The 24715-nt window shown below is 34.8% G+C and overlaps 2 protein-coding genes and 1 long non-coding RNA gene across 3 annotated transcripts; 1 reads left to right on the top strand and 2 right to left on the bottom strand.

Annotated features, from left to right (window-relative positions):
* Positions 1 to 12913: 12913 nt before the first annotated feature.
* LOC115720670 (uncharacterized) lies at positions 12914 to 13620 on the top strand. Its single transcript, XR_004012290.2, has 2 exons — positions 12914 to 13049; positions 13156 to 13620. It is a non-coding gene; the product is annotated as an uncharacterized LOC115720670 (long non-coding RNA).
* A 182-nt stretch (positions 13621 to 13802) lies between these two features.
* On the bottom strand, positions 13803 to 14915 carry LOC115720669 (uncharacterized). The gene is made up of 2 exons (XM_030649832.2): positions 14252 to 14915; positions 13803 to 14123 (listed from the first exon to the last, which is right to left on the bottom strand). Exons 1-2 carry the CDS (start codon positions 14462 to 14464, stop codon positions 13851 to 13853), a joined length of 486 nt encoding a protein of 161 aa, XP_030505692.1. The 5' UTR covers positions 14465 to 14915; the 3' UTR covers positions 13803 to 13850.
* Positions 14916 to 17961: 3046 nt separating this feature from the next.
* LOC115718904 (zinc finger CCCH domain-containing protein ZFN-like) lies at positions 17962 to 23317 on the bottom strand. The gene is made up of 7 exons (XM_030647714.2): positions 22700 to 23317; positions 21545 to 21702; positions 21248 to 21310; positions 20524 to 20643; positions 19784 to 20074; positions 18824 to 19150; positions 17962 to 18540 (listed from the first exon to the last, which is right to left on the bottom strand). Exons 1-7 carry the CDS (start codon positions 22785 to 22787, stop codon positions 18256 to 18258), a joined length of 1332 nt encoding a protein of 443 aa, XP_030503574.2. The 5' UTR covers positions 22788 to 23317; the 3' UTR covers positions 17962 to 18255.
* Between the last annotated feature and the right edge of the window lie 1398 nt (positions 23318 to 24715).

Here is a 24715-nt window from a genome sequence, read left to right as displayed (position 1 = left end):
ATATAACCTCGAGACGCTAGACTTCGTCCCCCTATGGATGGTTATTCGTTGAACACTTTTAACACCGTAAGATTTCATTTGATAAGTGTTTTGTGAGTTTTCGTCTCTATTTAGACTCTCCCCTACGGTGACTACTTAGAGATAAACTCATAGAACATGAAACAATGGTGGAAGCTCATAAAATGAGAATAACCTTGACTCTCGCCTACCGGGACAACGTTGGATTCTCATTTTGATCGAATAAAAGGTTGCTAAAATGTTTAATTTTAGATGAGCTGACAACTCTATTCAACTAATGTTATCTTTGACTCTCGCCTACCGGGACACTGTATTTCATTATGTTGGAAACCTTGGAAAATAAACTATGTTAGATTTAGTATTTCTATAACATATGTCATGACTGTTATTTTCTGAACTTGTGTATGAATTTTGAACCAAAATCTTACTTCTGTTTTATTGATGTGTTGTAGTGTCTATAATCCCCTTCTCATTCCACTCCTAGTTAATATCTTAGCAATTGAACTTGAAGTTATAAACTCCTTGTCAGAGTAATACTTCACATATGCTCATGATGGACTTTAAATTCCAGAAAGCGGAGTAAGCGGGAATTGTTCACTCTGAAGAGCAAATAGTTCATAACTCCATAAATCCTACTACTTCAAGCTTAGTTGAGAAGATAAGAGAAAGTGATTCCACTTCCTCAAGTTATACTTCACAACAAAATGAACTAGCAAGAACAACAATTAACAAACGAATAAGCAGTAATGCTTTAGTCTTCGAATCATGTGTGTTAGAGAATGATAAATCCATTTGGATTCTTGATTCTGGGTCTACAAACCATGTAAGTTGTTCATTGCAATTGCTTGAGAATTGGAATTATTTGAAATCCGGAGAGTTGAAACTTAAAGTTGGTAATGGCGAAATGGTTTCGGTTAGAGCTAGAGGAAAAGCCAAACTCAAGTTTCAAAACAGAATTTTGGAATTAGACAATGTCTTATACATTCCAAATTTCAGTAGAAACTTAGTTTCTGTTTCATGCTTACAATTGCAACAATACAAATTAGATTTTTCGGATTCTGGTTCTACCATTTCTCGAAATGACATTCAGATTTGTGTTGCATCCATGGAACAGGGGCTTTATGTTCTTAGACCAGAAACACCATTTGCCCTACATAACGAACTTTTTAAAGTAGCTAAACCTAGAAACCACAAAAAGCAAAAGATCGATGATGATAATGAAACATATCTATGGCATTTACGTTTAGGTCATATAGGCTTTGATAGACTCAATAGGCTAACCAAAGACGGTCCATTGAAAAATGTCGTCTTAGGTGAATTGCCAGTTTGCGAGTCCTGCCTGGAAGGAAAAATGACTAAACGTTCTTTCTCTGCAAAGGGAGAGCGTGCCAAAATCCCTCTAGGGTTAGTGCATTCGATGTCTCCATGCGGACCTTTGAATGTCAAAGCCCGAGGTGGTTATGAGTACTTTGTCACTTTCATTGACGATTACTCTAGATATGGACATATTTACCTTATGCATAAGAAATCTGAAACATTTGCAAAGTTTCAAGAATTTCATGCTTTGGCCCAAAACCAATTAGGTAAATCATTAAAGATCTTGCGAATCGATAGGGGTGGAGAATATATGGATATGCAGTTCAAAGATCATTTAATTGAACTTGGAATTGAATCCCAATTAACCGCCCCTAGCACTCCACAGCAAAATGGAGTTGCAGAAAGACGGAATCGCACGCTTTTGGAAATGGTTAGGTCTATGCTTAGTTTTTCAACTCTACCTACGTCCTTCTAGGGATATGCAATTCAGATGGAAACTGACATTTTAAATGTTGTTCCATCTAAATCAATCCCTAAGACACCTTTAGAACTTTGGAATGGTCGTACACCTAGTTTACGCCATTACAGAATCTGGGGGTGCCCTGCTCATGTCTTAAGAAAGAAAGACGGCAAACTTGAGTCACGTACTGAAGTTTGCATGTTTGTCGGTAATTCTAAAGAGACTAGGGGTGGACTATTTTATAGTCGCAAGGATGATAAAGTGTTTGTTTCTACAAATGCCACTTTCCTTGAAGATGACTATATTAAGAATTTCAAATCACAAAGTAAAGTAGTGTTGGAGGAAATGCTTTCAGATATAAGTCCTTCCAATGTTCCGTTCTCTTCCACACGTGAAGAGGACAATCCCACTCCCTCAGTTGAACAAACTGAGCAATCTACTACTAAAGTTTCTGTTCAGAAGACAACCGTACCTCGTCGTAGTGGGAGGGTTTCAACAAAACCTGCTCGTTATGGCTTGGATGGTGAAATCAATATGGTCGTAGGTGACGGTATTGATGACGATCCATTAACCTATAAACAGGCAATGGCTAGTCCGCAACGGAAACGATGGTCAGCTGGCATGGATTCAGAAATGGATTCCATGAAAAAGAACAAAGTCTGGGAATATGTAGACGCACCTGACGACTATCATCCGATAGGATGCAAGTGGGTTTACAAGAAGAAAAGAGGAGCTGGAGGCGAAGTCGAAACTTTCAAAGCTAGACTTGTAGCCAAGGGTTATACCCAAAGAGAAGGCGTGGACTATGAGGAAACTTTTAGTCCTGTTGCCATGCTCAAATCCATCCGAATTCTTCTCTCCATAGCTGCTGCTTTCGATTATGAAATCTGGCAAATGGATGTCAAGACTGCCTTCCTTAATGGGGTACTTGAAGAAACCATCTATATGGAGCAACCAGAAGGTTATGTTCTTCCTGGGCAGGAAAAGAAAGTTTGCAAGTTAAACAGGTCTATCTATGGACTTAAGCAAGCTTCTCGCTCATGGAACAAGAGGTTTGATGAAATCATCAAAACCTACGGCTTTCTTCAGAATGAAGATGAACCTTGTGTTTACCAACTCAAGGAAGACCAAATAGTAGTATTCCTGGTCCTTTATGTTGATGACATTTTGATCATTGGAAACAATGTCAAGAAAATGACTCACATTAAGGAATGGCTCAACACTCAATTCGATATGAAAGATTTGGGTGAAGCAGCCTATGTTCTTGGTATTCAGATTATAAGAAACCGGAAGAACAGATCTCTTGCTCTCTCTCAAACGACCTACATAGACAAAGTCTTAGAGAGATTCTCCATGAGCAACACCAATGGGGCAAACATGCCTTCTAGATATGGTATTCGTCTATCTAAGGAACAGTCACCGACTGATCCTCAAGAGATAGAGGACATGGCGAAAATTCCCTATGCCTCTGCAGTTGGAAGTCTAATGTATGCAATGTTATGCACTAGACCTGACATCTGTTATGCTGTTGGAATCGTGAGCAGGTATCAGTCTAATCCAGGACAAGAACATTGGAATGCAGTTAAGTATATTCTGAAATACTTAAAGAGTACAAGGAATCTTGTGTTAGTCTACAAGGGTGGTGCTTTAAATCCCATAGGCTACACTGATTCAGATTTCCAGGCAAGTCTTGAAGACAGGAAATCAACATCTGGGATGGTGTTTACTCTTGGGGGTGGAGCAGTGGTTTGGAGAAGTGCTAAACAAACCGCAATATCGGACTCAACTATGGAAGCTGAATACATAGCAGCAGCAGAAGCTGCTAAAGAACTTGTCTGGCTAAGAAAGTTCTTCACCAGCATAGGAGTTGTTCCTGGAATGGAAAAGCCTGCGGTACTACTGCGTGATAACAATGGAGCAATAACAAACAGAAAAGAACCTCGAAGCCACAAGAGAAGCAAACACATTGAAAGGAAGTATCACATTATCAGAGAATACGTGGCAAGAGGGGATGTACTAGTTGAGAAAGTTGACACAGAGGACAACCTAGCTGATCCATTTACCAAAGTCTTGGCCGTGACAGCCTTTGAAAAGCACCGTCAGAATTTAGGATTAATTGATATGTACTAATTAGTTTTATATTAGTGCAAGTGGGAGTTTGTTAGGTTTTATGCCCTAAATAAAACTCCATTTCAATGTAATCTATTTTATTCAACATCAATAAAGAAACAGAAGTATTTTTCATTCATTTGTGTATGTTTTGGCTCACTTTATCAATTGCTTGTCTAATTGATTTATAAATTCATCTTAAACCCTTTTCACATACTTGATCATGTTTATTGTGCTGTCATCACATTGGAAAGTAAACATGACTATGTGAATAAAGTTTCCTAGATTTATCAGACACAGAGTTTTACTGATATGATAATCTACAACAAGAGTTTACTTGTATTTGGAGAAATACTATGTTCTTTCCAGAACATTGGTTAAAGTAAAGCTCAGGTTGGATGCATGGAGTATGCATCGGAAGGGACCGATATTGAACTTTGAATTAGATTTAATTAAAGTTACCGTAAAATCTATTCAAGTCAATATCGCCAAGTTGATCCTAGATCAAATGATCTTAATCCTGTTATGATTAGGCTCAATCTTGAAAGGCTATTCGTGTTCTTTGATTTGTTAGTTAAGCCTACTTTTAGGTCAGGGTGATACGTACATTTTGGGAACACGGTAGTGCAATTGAGTGGGAGCGCTAGCATAAACATGGAATCTATAGCTTCTATGCGGCAAATAGTAAGCAAAGGATGATTTCCTTCGAGCTTGGCCAAACGAAAATAAATGGTGGAGATCTCATTTCACATAAGCTGAAATATCATTTATACGGGGTCAAGTGTTTTAAGGATAAAATACATGGTAGGGTGTTACGGTAATTTAATCCCTTTACTATGTAGATCATTCATATAGAGGATCATTGATCAAATTAGGATTATAACAATGGATAACTAATGATGTGTCTATATGGTGGAACATATAGAGCATTCTATATACTGAGAGTGCAATTCTAAGTTCTATGCGTGGATTCAACGAAGAATTAATAAGTTAGTGAATTTTAGTGCTAAATTCTTGATCTACTTATTGGAAGCTCGGTTATATAGACCCATGGTCCCCCCACTAGTTGAGATAATATTGTTTGTAAGACTCATGTAATTGGTTTTGATTAATCAATTATAATTCACAAATTAGACTATGTCTATTTGTGAAATTTTCACTAAGTAAGGGCGAAATTGTAAAGAAAGAGTTAACAGGGGCATATTTGTTAATTATGATACTTTGTATGGTGCAATTAATAAATATGATAAATGACAATATTATTTAATAATTATTTATAGTTATTAAATAGTTAGAATTGACATTTAAATGATTGAATTAGGAAATTGGCATTTTTGAGAAAAACAGATACAAAAGTGGTAAAATTGCAAAATTGCAAAAATCAAGGCCCAGTCCACCTAGCCTAGGGCAGGCCACTTGTGTTATCTTTTTTAAATGATTTTTTCATTATTTTAATGCCATATAATTCAAATCAAGCCCTAGAGGAATGCTATAAATAGATAGTGAAGGCTTCAGGAAAATTACACTTTCTGAATCAGAAAAACCTGAGCCTCCACTCTCTTCTCTAGCTGCCACTCTCTCTCTCTTTTCTTCCTCAATATTTCGAACCTCTTTTAGTGATTAGAGTAGTGCCCACACACATCAAGCAATACCTCAATCATAGTGAGGAAGATTGTGAAGAAAGATCAACAGCAAAGGAGATTCAGCATCAAGGATTCAGAGAAGAAGATCCAGGTTCAGATCTTGATAATACTCTGCTACAGAAAGGAATCAAGGGTTAGAGATCTGAACGGAAGGAGTCATTATAATTCCGCTGCACCCAATGTAAGGTTTCTTAAACTTTATATGTGTTTAATTTATCGTTTTAGAAAGTTCATATTTAGGATGTTAATAAACATACTTGTGAGTAGATCTAAGATCCTGGTAAAATAATATCCAACACTCATACACTAAGAATTTCGAAATCTCAATGAGGAAGAGAGAGAGAGTGGGTTCGACCAAAGATAGGGAGAGAGAAGGCTCAGTTTTTTCTGAATGAAAAAGTAGAAAATTTAAGTGTAATTTTCCTGAAGCTTTCACTATCTATTTATAGCATTCCACTAGGGTTAGGTTAGAATTATTTGGCATTAAAATAATGAAAATATCAGTTTAAAAATTTAAACCAAGTGGCCGGCCATGTAGAGTAATGGGCCCTACTTGGATTTTGCAGTTTTCTCAATTCTGCATCTAATTTTCTCAAAAACGCCAATTTTCAAATTCAACCATTTAAATGCCAATTCTAACTATTTAATAACCATAAATAATTATTAAATAATATTATCATTTATCGTATTTATTAATTGAACCATACAAAGTATCATAATTAACAAATATGCCCCTATAAACTCTTTCTTTACAATTTCGCCCTTACTTAGTGAAAAATTCACAAATAGACATAGTCTAATTTGAGAATTATGATTGATTAATCAAAACCAATTACATGAGTCTTACAACCAATATTATCTCAACTAGTGCGGGGACCATGGGTCTATATAACCGAGCTTCCAATAAGTAGATCAAGAATTTATTACTAAAATTTACTAACTTATTAATTCTTCGTTGAATCCACGCATAGAACTTAGAATTGCACTCTCAGTATATAGAATGCTCTATATGTTCCACCATATAGACACATCATTAGTTATCCATTGTTATAATCCTAATGTGATCAATGATCCTCTATATGAATGATCTACACTGTAAAGGGATTAGATTACCGTTACACCCTACAATGTATTTTATCCTTAAAATACTTGACCCCATATAAATGATATTTCAGCTTATGTGAAATGAGTACTCCACCATTTATGTTCGTTTGGTCAAGCTCGAAGGAGATCATCCTTTGCTTACTATTCGCCAGATAGAAGCTATAGATTCCATGTTTATGCTAGCGCTCCCACTCAATTGCACTACCGTGTTCCCAAAATGTACGTATCACCCTGACCTAAAAGTAGGCTTAACTAACAAATCAAAGAACACGAATAGCCTTTCAAGATTAAGCCTAATCATAACAGGATTAAGAACATTTGATCTAGGATCAACTAGGCGATATTGACTTAAATAGATATTACGGTAAGTTTAATAAATCTAAGTCAAAGTTCAATATCGGTCCCTTCCGATGCATACTCCATGCATCCAACCTGAGCTTTACTTTAACCAATGCTCTGGAAAGAACATATCACTTCTCCAAATGCAAGTAAACTCTGTTGTAGATTATCATATCAGTAAAACCCTGTGTCTGATAAATCTAGGAAACTTTATTCACATAGTCATGTTTACTTTCCAATGTGTTGACGGCACAATAAACAGGATCAAGTATGTGAAAAGGGTTTCAGATGAATTTATACATTTATGTACATATAATCATGAAATAAATCATGTGAACCATGCAACATTAAATGTTATTTCTGATCTATATTAATAAGTAAATCTGATTATATTGAAATGAGTTTTATTTAGGGCGTTAAACCCAACAGAGGCTAGGTACTCTTGGCCGAACGGAGTCTCCTTGGGTCTGAAAGTCAGTTCTTTGCTGGCCAGCTTGTGCACAGAGCCTATAGGCTCCTCTTGGGCGGCCAAGGATGTTGGTACAACTCCTTGTGGGCTCGTTTCACTCCTTTCGGTCGCTATTGACAATTTTGCTATATTTTTCACGGAGGCTCTGTTCTGCTATTGACGGAGTTGTACTCGACCTATACTCTATCTTTGTCTTATTTAGATATGCCACATCAGGTGGATAAAATTTGGGATAATACAAGAAAAAGGCTTAATGGGTTGCTTGACAAAGACGAGACGTACTAGCGACAGTAGAATCAGGCATTATGGTTAAAAATTAGGGACCAAAGTACGAAATATTTTTACCATAAAGTGTCATTAAGGAGAAAGAAAAATGAGATTACAGGTATGTTGGATCATATGGGTGTATGGAAAACTAGTATATGGGTGGTACAGAATGTTGTAGGTGAATATTTTACCAATTTGCTTACTGCCAATGAGATTCGACAAGATATACTTGATGATGTTTTGAAGGCTATTCTAAAGAGTGCTACTACGGCTATGAATGATAATTTATCAAAGGTATTTTATGAAGAGGAAATGGTTAGTGCACTGAAGGACATGGATCTAAAAAAAGTCCTAGGGGTTGATGGTCTCCCTATGATTTTCTATCAAAAAATTTGGTTCGAAAAGATGTGATTGGGGTATGCATGGAATTTTGAATGAGGGAATGAAGGTGGGTTGTCTAAATGATACCATCATTGCGCTAATTCCTAAGATTGAAAAACCTTTGAAAATTGAAGAGTTTAGGCCCATGAGCATTTGTAATGTCATTTACAAGATTGTGGCAAAGTACTTGGCTAATCACCTTAGGCTAACACTATGCAGTGATTTCTGAATCACAAAGTACTTTTTTTAAGGGAAGACTAATTCATGATAATGCTATAATTGGTTTGAAAGGCTTGCATAATATAAGGAAAAATCAGTTTATAATGGATCAAAAGTGGCTCTTAAATTGGATACACCAACGGCGTATGATAAGGTTGAGTGGCAGTTTATTAGAGATATGATGATGCAGCTTGGGTATTGTTATCCCATTTTTTTTCCTCTTGATATGGCATGCTTACATGGACAAAATCAGCGTCATGTGCCTATGCAGCTCACCAATGAGAAGGCCAAGTCAGCACCTAAGTAAACGGAGATCTCAGCACTTAAACATGCATTAAGTGATAGACCAGCTCCCTCACAAGAGGGGGCGGTCGGCCCCATGGCCGGCCAGACTGTCCCACATAAGGACTTGGATGAGCAATAGGTGTTCTGCAGGATTTCCTATGCACTTCTACACGTGGACACCATCTTCTAGGCTGCAAATTGGGCCCTAAAAGTCCAATAGAATAGCTGAATAATATTTATATTCAATGGCATTTTGTCTTTTGTAATTACCTAATATAATATACAAATATCTATGGTTTTAAGTTGTAATCTAGGGTTTAGGCCTCCTATATAAAGGCATTAACTCTAACCTAGAAAATCTAAGCTCAGATAAGCATGAAACCTGTCTCCAAGCTTTAAGCCTATGTCTAACAACTTCTCTCTTCTTCACTTCCTCTCTCACATGCTCCTACAAGAATTATCTCAACACTTGAGTTTTTCCATTCTTCATTCATACTTTGTATTTTTAAGGGTGCTATAGTAGATCCCATCTATAGTGATCTGGATAGTATTAATCCTCGGTATTAATATAACTAAAAGGGGAGTAGGTCATTACTCGCTATCACAAGGGGGCCGAACCTCTATAATAAATCTGCATGTTTATTACTTTTCATACTTGTTTGTGCAACATGTGGCAAACATCAAATCTATACAACTTTGCTGTCGGTTGATCACTTTTTAAGGTAAGCAGGTTTGATGAAGTTTGGGTTGCGAAAGTTATGGCTTGCGTTACTTTTGTGACTTTTTCTTCCTTGGTCAATAGCGAGGTTTAGGGCTTAGTTGTGCCTCAACGTGAACTGAGACGTGGAGATCCTTTGTCCCCATTCTTACTTTTGTTCTGCGTTGAAGCTTTTTCTTTCTTTATTAATCGGGTTGAAGAAAAGAATCAACTATATGGATTGTCTTTTAACCAAAATGGGTTAAAAGTTTCTCATCTATTTTTGACAGATGATAGTCTTGTATTTCTTGAAGCAACTGAGGCAGAGTGTGAGTGTTGCAAGAAGTTGTTGGACAAATTTTTGAAGGCTTTAGGTTAAATAGTGATTTTTCACAAATTTGAGATGTGCTTTGGTCGTCGAGTTGATACCTCTTTGAGAGGTAGGCTAGCTGTTGTAATGGAGGTTCGGGTTGTAGATAATTATGGGAAGTATTTGGGTCTTTCTGTCCTTTGTGGGACATAGTAAAACAAAGCTCTTTAACACCATTAAAATCTGGGTTTGGCAGAAAGTAAAAGGATGGAAGGGCTTTATGTTCTCAAGTGCATATAAGGAGGTTCTTATTAAGGCCATCTTACAAGTTATGCCAACATACACCATGAGCTATTTTAGGCTCCAAAAAGTACAATAAATAGCTTGCATCGAATGGCTGCAAGGTTTTGGAGGGGCTCATCCAAACATAGTAAAAAAATTCACTAGAGGAAATAGGCTGAATTATGCAAACTAAAAGAGAAGGGTGGAATGGGTTTCAGAGATTTGGGTATGTTCAATCAAGCTCTACTGGCAAAATAAATTTTGCGCTGCATAAGATCATTGAATTCCTTGTGTAGTTAAGTTTTGAAGGCTTGTTACTTCCTGAATAGAAGTGTTTTGGAAGCCAAGTGTGGAAACCATGCTTCTTTTTAGTGGCGTAGTTTGATTTGGGAAAAAGCTTATCTTACAAGGTTACCGTTGGTGTATTGGATTTTAAGATTTATGATAGGCCAATATTACCTGACCATATATATGTTGCAGATCTGAAACTCGCAGATGGCACTTGGGATATGGACTTTACTAATGTGGTACTTAATGGAGATGATGCGGAGGTGATATAAAGTATCCCTAGTGGTGATTGGGACTCGAGGATAAAATTTTGTGGCATTATAATCATAATAGTGAGTATTTTGTTCGTAGTGGATACAAAACAGCAATAGAGATGTTTGAGACTCTTTCACAGTCAAACCTGCAACATATGACAACCTGGTGGAAAGCCTTATGGAAAACTAAAGTACCCCTTAAGATTAAACATTTTACATGGAGAGTTTTCCATTCATGGCTCCCAACAAATAGTATTTTGGCTAAAAGAGGAATGGATGTGAAGCCTTATCGCACTCGCTGTAATGAATAGAAAAAAGAAGATATATACCATGTGTTGTGGGGATGTCGAAGGAGTGTGGACATATGGAAGAAGTATGGTTTATGGAGCCAAATTTTCCAATTCAAAACTAAAGATTTGATCTTGTTTCTACGGAATTTACTTCAAGTATGGAATCCTAAAACGTTTGCTCCGTTCCTTATGGCTTATTGGCATATATGGGATATAAGAAATTCTATAAATCATGGGGGTTGTGTGGCTCGGGTTAGGGATGTGGTAGCGTGGTGTCGGAAATTCTTGAGTGAGTTCCAAGAGGCAAATCGAAAGCCAATTGATAAGGGTCGAAGGGAGGAAGCCAAATGAGAGAAACCAGATATGGGCACTTATTCAGTTAATGTTGATGATGGTGTCCGTGCTCAAGAGGGGGTCTCAACGATGGGAGTGGTGCTAAGGGATAGTAGCTAGGGGGTGGTCTTGTTCGAGCTCAAGAGTGTGAACCACTAATTGTAGAACTTTTTGCTATTAAAGATGGATTAAAGGCTGCTATACAGAGATGTCCTGGTTCGTTTAGAGTTGAAACAAGTTGTCAACAAGTGATGCTACTTATTCAAAGTCGAGAAAAAGATTGTTGGGTAGTAGATGGTCTGGTTCAAAAAATTAGAGAACTACTGCAATACCCTTTAATTAATGGTTTGAATTTTATTTTTAGAGAAGCCAATAGAATGGCTCATAGTTTAGCCAATCATACCTTGTTAACCTAGGCTACTACTATTGGTAACCCCCCACCTTGTGGGAGACAAATTATCCAGACTCGCCATTTCCTTTTCTTTGAAAAAAGAAAACCTGTATCCATTAAAAAAGGGGAATTAAATATTCAGGATACAATGAAGAGCATGGCTAGTGTTCTGTGTCTAAATAGCTTCTTTAGCTAATTGGTGAGTAGTAGTATTTGCTTCTCAAACAATATAGCTAATAGTAGCTTGAGAAAATGAAGATAACAAGCTATAAATATTGCAAATAAAATCATGTAATTATAGGTTGGCGTCGCCATTTCCTTTGTAATCTATCTACTGTTTAATGAATTTTATTTCAAAAAAATATATATAGTTACTAAATTAGTTAAGCATACCCTCCAAACATTTATAATTTTGTCCCTATTCAATCTTAATAGTCATACTATTTATTCCTGACCAAAATAATAATAATAATAATAATAATTTATTATTAATAATAATAAATAATAATAATATATTGGGCACTCACCCCACTTGCATACTGCTTTTTAATTCAATCAAATTAATTAACACCATAGTATGGACTCGTAACCTTAATTAGGCATGTTTTCAATTTAATAAATTTCCCCTGAACTAGCAAGGACCAATCCTACAAGAGAGATCCTTACAGCAAAATTCATGTGACAAACTTTATTGGTAGGCAGCTTGCATATAAATTTCACATGCATGTTGACTTTCTCAAAAGAAAACAAATAAGTGAAATTACCATTACAATAACAAAAGTCACTATGTGAGTATGTGACATCCACCCCTTATCAAAAAAATATATATATTAAAAAAAACACAAATATATAGCATTATCAAAGATGATCTCAAGAATACAAATCAAAGGAGCTACAAACTAAATTTGTGGGCAATGAAAACACACAAAAAATTGATATCGATTTGTCCTTTGAAGAAGCACATGGGTTGCTGCAAATTGCCATTACAAACTTATTAAGTCAATGAGATTCTCAAAACACTCTTCTCAAGACATCAAATTCAGATGTGTGGCTTTCTTAGCTCTACTGCCATGTCTATAATTTCCCCCACAAAGTCCCACAATCTACCCCCATTGAAATATAATCTTTCTCAATCAAACACAAGGTCTTGGCCGAATGAGAGGCTGTTTTACTCTACCATTATAAAAGACATATTCAATGCAAATCTTTAATGTAGCCTATAAGAAAAACAATGCATCTAAAAATATATGCATAAAACTTATTCATGAACCAACTATGCTACCCTTTAACAACAAATGCAGCAAGTTAGTAGCCAATGCTTAATTGCCCCTACCTAACTTCTACCCACCTTAATATTTGAGTTGGCTACACCTACATGCATTAATACCATATCATCAATCTTATCTAAAACAAAATAAAATCTATCTATTTTATAGTTTTATTTCTTCTATCAAACAGTTAACTTTACCACTTATTTAAGGTAATTCAAAAGCTAGCAAACCAAAGCAATCCTTCCTCATTCTCTTGTCACCATAGAAAGGTAAAATTTATTACAACAGGTTGTGACATATTGCAAACTCTATAATATATGAGGTAAAAATATATATATATTCTATGAGACTAGTACGCTACACATACATTCCCACCTCTTTCTTTTTTATTTTCCTTATTATTTTTCTTTAAAAAATATTTTTGGCAGGAAGTGGAAGGTAGCAGCTTCCACAGAGTATAAAGTAGGTACAGCAGAAATAAACATAACAAGTCTAGCAATTCACTTTCTGCTAAAATTTGATGCAAGTATTAAAGACTAGTAAAAACAAGATTAAAAAATTAATAGAAACTATCAATCACTAACTTTGGTCGACAATAAAATATAAAACTTTAAGGAAAATGAAAATCCCACTATTTGAAATAAACAAATTAAACAGCCCAACATGCAAGAAAACAAAGGTTATAAATAATAATAAAACGAAAAATTTAATCTTTATCATAAGTGTCACACCAGCACAACCCAAAAAAAAAACCATTAATATATTCTTTAAGAAATAAAAAGTGTTAATTAATGACCATAAGCTTCAATAGCACCATTAACAAGGATGGTTTTTCCACGAAAACCCATAACTATGCTAATCCTACCATTGTGCTATCTCCAGGAATCGCTATTTCCTGCTAAAAAAAATAATTTTGGATAAATCCACTAGTAATGGGAAAAAAAAAAACTATTCTGGCGATAGCACACTTCCCACTAATAAAAATATAATTTTTTTTTAAAAAAAAAAAATAAATTATAAAAATTATAAACAAACAAATCAAGAACAGATATTCTTCCCCATTCACACTCTCCCAGCACCAAATTAAACAGTATTAAATTATAAACTTTGTAGAGATAAGAGTTCAGATATGGCATCCAAAGCAATTACAGGTCTTGGGAGTGAAAGAACAGAAACCAAAAGGCCTGTTGGGAATGTTGCAATTGATGGCATAGCAACATGGAGATGGCAAGCAGAGCCCTTTAGCTCCTCCACAGCAAGTACACAAAGCACATATCTGAAAGCTCCCCAACTTTCTTCTGCTCTCATTCATCATCATCTCCACTTTTCCTGTCTCTACCAGAGGAACCAGTGGTGGCACCTCCTTCAGGCTCTCCGCCGCCACAGACCCATTTACCTTCAAATCAGTACACATAGAAAGAAACACTCAATCCAAAGTATAAATTAACAATATTGACAAAAAAACTTAAGGGATCTGTAAAATAAAGGTGGGATTTTTAGTTATAAAAGATAAAAGAGACTCACTTGGACTGAACTTGCTTCAGTGTTGGTAATAACAGTAGCCAAGAAGAGCAGCAAAATAAGAGAAAAGATGACCCCATATGCAGGCATCATGGTTCTTGAGAAGGTTGGTACTTTGCTTAGTGTTTGAGTTGCAAAAGTTGATGGGAATTTGGAAAGGAAGGGAGTGTGGGTCTTGCTCTTTTCTAGAGCGATTTTCATTTGCTGCTGTGTCATAATATAAATAAATAAGCATAAATAGGAGGAATAATAAAAGGTTAGAAATGGGATTTTTGAGCTGCTTATGGTGGTCTAGTAGTAATTGGGCACTCTTTAATGGGGTTTTTCACCTTTTTACTTTTGCACATTAAGGAAGATGGGAGGATGAGGGTTTAATTGGTTTGGGTTTTGGAAAATTCATTTGTGAAGACTCAGAGGGGTTTTTTTCTTTCTAAAGCTTTGCTTTACTGTCATTTGGTGCTGAATATTAAGGGCATATGGCCCCCCAAACTCTTATTTGTGTGACAGTATGAAGGTCATAATGTGAATCACTGTAGTATACATATCCCAACTTGCAAATTGCAAGGCCTATGCCACGTGTCAAAGATGTATGTTGTCTTCATGATATTTACAATTTATTTTATTATTAATTTTATTATTAGGAGGCAAAGATGATAGTAACATATTCATATTACCACTTGCATGTAATTTATGAATATGATTTTCTTTTCTTTTTCTTTTTTTGATGGAATATGATATTATAATTTGGCATATAATGCCCCATTATGGATTAAATCTTCTACACATATTTATACATGGATAATGATTATAGGCATATACCACTTTTTTCTCTATTTTAAATATTTTCATGAGTGTCGGTATAGCCTGCAATTCTAGATTTGGGGACCCCTTTGTTTCAACAAAATGTTGTGTTTCTATATGCATGTCTTCATGTACCCAAAGTAAATGAAAAGTAGTTTAGATCATATCAGATTTAAAAATTTTATTAAATTTAATGTAAAAAAATAAATTTATGTTATATTTAACCTATTATTTATAATTATGCTTTAATATACCAGATGCAAAATTAAATAAAAATAAATAATTATATTAATAAATATTTAATATTTTATTGAGAATATATAAAAAAAATTATTATTTTTTAGTTTTTTATTATTTAAATAATAGTAATATTGCAAAAAAATTATGTAAAATTTAGTAAAAATCAATCAAATATAATAATTTATAATAGGGTAAATACTATTTTGGACCCTCTGTTTTACAAAAGTTACCAATTGGATCCTGTATTTTGTTAAATAACAAAATGGACCCTGTATTTTTTAAAATAGTACAAATAGGACCCTAAATTGATTTTTTGTCAAAATAAAGTTTAATTATAATCCGATCTAAAAGTGCTATGACAAAACTGTTTACATTTTTTGTATCTGTTCGTATTAAGCATTGTCTTCAAGTTGGTTATATTAAAAAAAAAAAAGTTGTCAAAAATTAAGCTCAGGGTCCTATTTTTACTATTTTAGAAAATAGATGGTCCATTTTGTCATTTAACAAAACACAGGGTCTAATTTGTAACTTTTACAAAATACAGGATCCAAAATGGTATTTACCCTTTATAATATTATAGTAAATAAAAATGTAATTTTTATTTCATGACTAAATTTAGTACAATATTATATGTTGTGTCAAATTCAACCAAACTTTTAATATGTATATACTTTTTAAAATACTTTTAGAAGAATAGTTTTTCATAAGTATACTAAAATATTGCAATACATTGAATTTTCACATAGTTGTTAATTGTTGTGTAACAGGTTACACATACTCTTCTCTTCTCTTTTTTTTAACTGTTTGTTGCCTTGTTGGGGGGTAAGAGATGAATAGACGATCCCCTATTCCTCCATTAACAAAAATGCAAAAGGAAAATAGTCTAATTGAAGTCTTAACAAAGACGAAAAGTTGATTCTAATGATGCCCGTCCAAATTTTGAAGGTACTTTTCTCTTTATCTTCTTTGGACTTACTTTAAATCACGGTTTTTAATTTGTCACTCTTTTTGACAATTCAAACCAAAAGGAGAAGATGGAAGTTTGGACTAGAAGAAAAAAAAGGGAGAGGGAGAGGAAAAAGTCTTCAAGCAAAGAAGATTTATAGGCTTGGACTGGATAAAACATAAAAATATGGCCATTAAGTATTGCGTGATATGCTTATTAGAAATAAAAAAGTTTTGCGTGATATCTTCCAGCAAAAGAAAAAAAAAAGTATTGCCTGATAAATGCACATATTTATGCATTTCCAGTAAAAAACAATGAATTCAATTTTGTTGTCTCACCAATTAAAGCAGAATACCTTATTTATGATAATTAATTAGACACTAGTTAAAATAAAATCCACTTATTTAATAGTGTAAATTATTCCCAGTTAGAAAAAAAAAAAAAAAAAAAAAAGAGTATTGGTGCTATTTAAAAGCATGCGAGACCTGATATTCATTTTAACCAATTATAATATAGGATATTGTACATGTAGGTGCTTTGAGCATTTCTCTAAGAGATCACATTTCTCTTTTAAAAAAAACATAATCCCATTTCGATGGACCAGAAAAAGATAACAAGTTTCTTGTGTTTCTTTTTTCTTTTTCTTTTTTTTTTTTTTTTTTTTTGAGTTTCCTATATTTCGTTATGTGGTTATGTCTACCATTTTAGTAGAATAATTATTCCTCTTTAATAAAAGACACTCTTTTCATGTCACAGTCTCACATTCTCCATTACCTCATCGTACTCATAGAATAGAACAGCTTAATCCACACAAGTCCTAAAAGTCGAGGCAGCAACACAATATAAGTTGAATTGCATCAAATTTTACTGATTAAGCAACATTGAAACATAATAGTTGCTATAAAAAAAAGCAATTGAGCTAAAGTTAGAGGCAGCTGAGGCAATAAAAATTGGTTAGCTGATGAAAGATCAGTAGGCATACCTCTGATGATAACATCAGTTAACTATTGCTTTGAATGCTTTTGGGACTGTTTCTTTTTTTCTATTTTGTTTTCTTGCTTTTGTTTTCGTGATGTTGGTCCATCTCAGAAATGCATTGACATTCGCCTTCGGCTGCATCAACTGAACAAGAACTCCAAAACAATTCAAGAAAAGTTTCTACAAGAGGGATAAGGAAAGATGCAAGAGTACTGAAAGGACAATTCCAATAATCACAACTCTGCTTTCTCAACACTATTTCTAGGTCATAAACTATGTTGAAAAGTTCATTAAGGAAATGTCAAGGGATGCATGACCAAACAAAAAGAGTCATCCAAACCTGTTCTGTATTATCGTAAACTTAGAACTAATATCTTTAATGTCCTAGCTTAACACGCAGATAGTTGAAGACTTCTAGATTTTGTACACTGCAATAAATGAAATTGTCAGGCAAGAGTATAGAACATCAGGAACATGATTCACCAGTTCTATTGCCTTGATCCTGTATTACCGAAACCAATAGCTAACCCAGGTTGATTTCTGCAAAGACAACTTTACAGCAAAGTAGATAAGAGATAAATTCATCATCAGTTATGAAAATTTCTTAAAAGCGAGGACCACTATCATTTGTGGATTTCCAAGATATTCAAGCAAATCAAATGGAACTTCGTGACAGAAACTAAAGTTCTTAACCATGGAACATATTTTTAAAGAAAAAAAAAATAGTGCAACAATTGATCGCCAGAACTTAAAAGAAATGTTTATACATTATTCTTAAAAGAAATAATCACAAAAATCAGATAATGAGATTTTGAAACAGATGAAAATGTTCACATTGGCTTATACCAATGTGACAATATTTGCAGATTTTTATACAATGCAGCGATAAGAAATTCAATAAAGTTAAATCTGTCATCTGAAATGAATTTCAGAGGAACAGGATAAACTTAATACGAACTCTGTACATCTCCATTAATTGGAAATGAATTTACACAATTTTTGGTTTAGCAAAAGTAAATGACTCATTTCTTGAAAAGCAGTTTCAGTCCTCTGTATCAGTATCATTATCTTCACCAGGAGGCATCTGTCTGGTCTCTGCTAGTGAAAGTCTCCTGGCCTTTGTTGATCCGGCTTCAACAAGTCCTTCTGAAGAAAAATTTAATTGAGCTGTTCCAGATGATGACCCCAACAAACGAAGAACAGGGGCATCGGGAGAAGACGATGCAGATAGATTATACGTAAAGATTCCCATAGGGTGGTCAAACTTGCAACTTGGACCAAACTTGCAGATACCATAACGAGAATAAAAGATGCATAAAGGTTCTCCCTGTTGAAAATCAAACAAAATGTTCATTATGATTCAAATTAAACAAAGATCTTACTGATAGAATAAACTACATTGTAAGAAATTAAAATACTATAAAACCATCCAGCTATTCAATTAATAAAAATGAGTAAAACTTAAGAAACTCCATGCAAGGTCGAAAGCTAGTCTGAAAGAAATGACAAAACCTCAAATAAAGGAAATATAAGTATAATGAACATAAGAATAACAAACCATTCCTGCACTTGAGCACACAATTTGATAGTGAAAAAAAAAAAACACTAACCGGGCGTAAAGGAAGGCCCATTGGACTTAAAACACAGTCTGGTGTAGGAATCAATCTCTCTCTAGGATGATGGAATTTACAAACTGCACCAAATTTACAATCCCCCGTCTTCATGTAAAACTGGCACTCAGGCTGCCCAGGTCTCTCTGGGAAAACATTTTCCCTCGGTAAGGCATAGAACCCAACAGGTACGGAGCTAGAACGATAAGGCGAATATGTCCCTTGAGATCCTGTATTTGCCTGATCAGTTTGACGTGAAGTTCCATACATTTGACTATTACCTGCTGCAGGTTGGTTATCAGGAGATGAAACTGAACCCAGCTGACCCTGAAAAAATGACCGGGCATGACTACACTGTTTCCGTATCACTAGTTAAGAAAATATGCTATAATCAACAAAATATTGAAGAAGAAAAAAACACACACAGGCAAAACATGGCCAAAGACACTACATGATTAACTAAGTAAATTGAATGGGGCAAAGATAACTCTTGCTTTACTGTTTGGCATGTAATGTTAGAAGCTTAACAAAAAAGAACTCTTACATAAATGGCAAAACCTACTTCTAAGTCAAACTCATTAGTGAATGCTTTATACCCACCTTATTTTGTAATCTAACGGCAAGATCCTTAAACCACAATCCCAAATGAGGCCCTAAACCTAACCAATCAAGAAACTATGCATTAACAAACAAGCGATGTGGAAAGTCTAAGGGAGAAAATCAGATTATGGGTGGCCCTTTGGTTGCATGATGTTAAGGGGTTTTGAAGATACTCCCTTCTCTATCTTATTGAGAAATTGAAATGTCATCATGTAATTTGTGTTTCTGGTTTTCTTTCCTGCATTTTTTAGTCTTTGTGTTTATTGTTCTTATTTGTATCACCTTTTTGTGCTAGTGATTTATGCAGATTGTTCATGTCCATGTAATTTTCTTTTAAATGAAGAATGAACTAAAGCTTACACTATATGCATTCCAGCCCGGAACAGATACCATTCCCTGAGGTACAATCAGAGGTGCGTAACTTGATGAACCTTGCCAGCGTGGACTTGGAATAAAAGATGCTCTTGACCAGTTTGTCATCCCTCCAATATATGACTGCTGACCAGGAGTTGTTGGAGATTGAACAGTAGGACAAACAGGGGAACCGCGCATTGAAACCATCATATTAGTAGGTGAGGGGTGATGGAATTTGCATGTGCTTCCAAACTTGCATTGTCCGGTTCTTAAATAATATGCACACTCAGTCTCATTCTGCAAGAAAGAAAGGAAGGCAAGAGAAGAAAAGAAGAGAAAAGGACAAGAAAAGAGAATAATTTATTTCAATCAACATAAGAAGCTAACTCGAAAAGCAATGGCCATGTTTAGATAGAAAAATATTTGCAGGTACAGAAAAAGCTTGAAACAAATTCTTTCCTCCCCTCAAAAGAATTTACTCTTTTACTCAAAATATCTCTCGTTATATTTTTTCCCGTAAAGTATGGTTTTTCTTATTACATCTTCTTATCTTGCAGGTTTAGTATATTAAAATTTCCAATATATCCCCAAACAACTTCTGTTCCCTTCCCTATATCAGTATTTTCTAAATTAAGCAAACCTTTAAGCGTGCAACAACCAGAAAGGAAAGGAAAGGCAAACATAACAATAGCAAAATGTCTTGGAAACCATATATAAAAATATAGGAGGAAATTTGGAATTCGAACCGGACGAAGTGGATAGCCTAACATATTTAAGGAAACTCTTCCAGCGATTCCGGCTTTGTCTCTAGGATGATGAAATTTGCACGTCGCTCCAAACTTGCAGGTTCCCGTCTTCAAGAAGTACTGCAGAGCGAATACAAAAACATATTAATCTACCCACCAAAAAAAACAAAACGAGAGAAGAAGGGGAAAATAATAAAATGAACAACTATGCATTGAATGAAAACTATGCAGTGCGTTCAGCTAAATATAAGCTTAAGTACTTCTTAAACCTCACTTTCAAGCATTGGGAAAATAGAAAGCTTAAAAAAGAAACAATGAACATAGCATAAATTTCCAATGACCTATTTTAGATTCAGTATACAATTTGGTTTTCATACAAATCCTTACCCAATAGAATGTCCTACAAAATGACGTATACATCCCATTAAAAAATCCGTACATTAAGCATTACTGCAAACTTTATACTTCCTCCCCCGCTTGCATGCAAACATAAATTTATCATACCTACTCCCCTGTTCATTCATGTATGACTATTGTAATCTTAAATAGCTTAAATTCTTACACGTCCTCTCTTTCACAGAATCTTGATTAATTTCAAAGAAAAAAGAATCTTAGGCGCAAATACCTTCTAGTGTGCCTAAAAACCACTCATAATGTCATAATACAAATATTTAAAACAAATTACGGAGAAAATTATGAAGAGAATAAAAGCAATTATACGTGCCTGACACTCAGCTTGTCCAATTCTTTCAGGGAACTCGCCCTTCATTCTTGCAGTGGCAATAGCCTGGAAACAAGAAGAATAACCTAATTGCTTGTTTGTGATGCACTCAAGGTCAAGAAATACAAAGCATGATTACATTACTTGAGTATGTAAATACTAGTGTGCACACAAAAGTATGTTTCTAGAGATTCTTGTTTCTTTGTTGTTTTGTGTATGCATCAATATTATTACAAAATCATAGCATAATAAGTAGCTCTTTAGTTTATTATAACTTGTTAAAACAAGATAAAGCTATACCAACTTCCTGTTTGGGGGATGATTAAAGCGACAAGTTGCGCCAAATCTACAAAGACCTGTTCTGATGTAGTAAGAACAATCTTGCTCTCCAGGACGCTCGGGATATGTCCCAGGCTCCATTGTTTCGCTTGATCTCAAATTCATTTGCCACATTGCATCTGAAATAGTATTAGATAGGTATGTTCAAGACATACAACAACCAAAAAAAGGAAAGAAAACTGCATTGTACAGAGCTACTTTAAACAGGCCCAGTTCTTCCACGATCATTATAGCTTGCAAACTCATTACCTATGCTCCACTTACCAAATAATTTATCATCTGAAAGTGGTAAAATTTACACTCTTACCCACCGAATTCCTTCAAAAATGTACGAATAAACTCCTAAATGACATCAAACACATGATTTTGTATGTGGAAAAATCAGAAAATAAAAGCATGTGATGGAACAAAATAGGAACTTAGGAAAAAGTTCCAGAAGAACACAATTCATTAACCAAGTAGCCAAAATAGAACAAAATTGATCGCACATTATTGTAATTAGTTCTTCTCCATTCAAAACCTGATAATTCATTTATCCAACCAAAAAAAAAACACCAACGTTTCTATATTGCAAACACCAATTGATTGCACGTCAAAAAATCGTCAAATTTAAATACCTTTTTCGCGATCATGAAATGTTACAAGTAAAAAAAATGCATTTTACATTTTGCTGAAAACGAATTCAGTTTCACTTTTAATCTGCAAATTATGTTGTAGAATGAGTAAAAAAAAATATGCAGAGCCTGAAAACAAGAAAATACATTTTAAAAAATTATTAATTATGAAAATTTTATATTAAAAACGTCAGAGTGTCGGTCACAAACAACAAAACGGAAAACAAAAATCAGCTTAATTCGATCAAAACAAATAAATAATGAAAATTTCAATGTAATGGGGTCGAAAACTGAGAACAAGGGAAGAAGAACAATTAATCGAAACGAAGGTAGAGAGAATGGAAAGGGGCAAAATGGACCATTAACATGTGGAATAGAGAACTACCATTCGTTAGTTTCTGTTGATTGAGCTTAGAACAATGACAACAACAAGAAAAACAGGCAGAAAATAAAAATGATAATGATAATAATAAAAAATTTAAAAAAAAAAAAAAAACAGAACCTTCGCTAAACGATGGTGACAACGAGGGAGCAGCCTCGGTCACAGACGCGAGATGAGACATCGGGATTATTTCACCATCGAACTCCATACATCCATAGTCACCGGTCCATCACTGTAGGAAAGCCACCAGAATTCCCATTCTCAATTCTGACGGCCGGCTTTCTCTCAGAGATTAAATTAGAAAACAAATTGACGATCAAAGCCGAGAGAGAAAGCTAAATCAAAGAAGAAGGAAGAAAAAAAAATTGTGTCTTTTTTTTCTTAGAGAGAGAAAGTGCGTTTCTTTTCTCTTTTCTTTTTTTGATAGAGAGAGAAAGTGAAAGGAGGAGAGAGATAGAGAGAGAGCGGTGTGTTCTCCCCTCCACAAACGAGGAGAGGGAATAAAAACCAACCGATTTAACCAAACAGCCACAAGCCTCACCCTCAGCTCAGCTTAGCCTTAGACTCCTACTTAGACTTTCAGACTCAGACCCGAACCCATCTCTTTCTCTATAGTTTTCTCTCTTCAATTTATCACCCGCGTTTTGGAACTAAACTAACGACGTCGTTTCACTTTTGTAATATACACCCACTCGCGAGACCGGTTTGGTTTCTTATCACTACTCGCTTTCTCATTCGTCCACACTCTGATTTTTAGCCTTTCTTTATTTGTACTTTAGCTTTTACGTATGACGTCAGCGCGAATAGAATTTTCGGGGCTGGCCACGTGGTTGATGCAGGACGCGAGTGTCGCTTAGTTGCTATCGGGTTGCGACTGTGGCCGTTTGAAACTGGTTGCCAGAAGCTAGGACCGCTTCTTTCCTTATAACTGCTTTTACTATTACCAGGTCATTTTTTTTATATTTTCCACTAACTACCATTCCTTCTTTTTTTTTTTTCAAGTTTTTTAATTTTATTTCTCTTTGTTATAAAATGAATTTTTCCTCCAAAATAACAACTACAATCTGGTATTTAATTGACATGTACACTTAGTTTCCAATAAGAAAAGGGTAGTGTGTCACGAGTATAAATCCCGATAATATTCTTCTTATATGATAGAAACATGTGAGAAGGTGCGATCAAGACATAGTCTAGTCGCACACTATATGTCGCATAGTAAAGAGAATAAAAACGAGACATAAAATTAAGTTAATACGATCACGACATATATCAATTATATGTGATGACCCAATATTCTCCTTGCACCCTATGTAAAGAATGTGTCTACAACGATTAGTCCAAATGACTATTGTACGCGACAACTCATGATTGACCCACGAGTACTACGTTGTCAATAAAAAAAATGTTCGATATACAAGTATACTCGTAGGCATTCTATAATATGGAACCTTGGTAGGTTCACTCATCTATATAATCCCAAGAGGTTTATGCGTTCACACAGATGGTCCAAAGACCCAATATAGGCGGTAACTCGAGTGAACTCGTGAGTTCACATGATACCAAGAATACAAACGGTCCATGAGCAATCAAGGCAGTCGCACCGGATCAAATATTGAACAAGAACAGTCGAAACTGTTATTTCATTTATTTTACAATGTTTTCATTTCAATTAAATGTAATTAATGTTGTAACTGTCTTATCTGATCGGTTATGAAATTGAATGATTACTTGTTTTCTATATAGAAGAGTGTTTAAATACGAATAAGACGAATCACAAATTATCTTCCAAAGTGGACTAAGAAGATTATCTTACATAATTTGAACTACTATAATTCTCTTGTATTTTTACATACTCATTATTTACACGTTGATATATGAATATGTATGTTTTCAATTTTGTAATTTCTGTGTGGTAATAGTTTTGCATGTAATATGTTTTATGTGTAAACTTATTTTAGAAATTTCATTAAAATTGGTTACGGCGTTGTTGACAAGTTGTTGTTGACGGTGGAAACTCGTCAACAAAGTTAGTGGTCAGAAACTCGATGTATGAATATCAGGAAGTTAGAATTTAGGTGTAACGAAAGTGTTCTAGTGCAAAATTTTGGCCTAGAAATACAAGTACAGGCTCCTATA

Source organism: Cannabis sativa, chromosome 2 (assembly GCF_029168945.1).
Source record: "Cannabis sativa cultivar Pink pepper isolate KNU-18-1 chromosome 2, ASM2916894v1, whole genome shotgun sequence".
NCBI lineage: Eukaryota > Viridiplantae > Streptophyta > Magnoliopsida > Rosales > Cannabaceae > Cannabis > Cannabis sativa.
The sequence above is the reverse complement of the archived record's forward strand: the minus strand, read 5'-3'. Positions and strand labels throughout refer to the sequence as shown.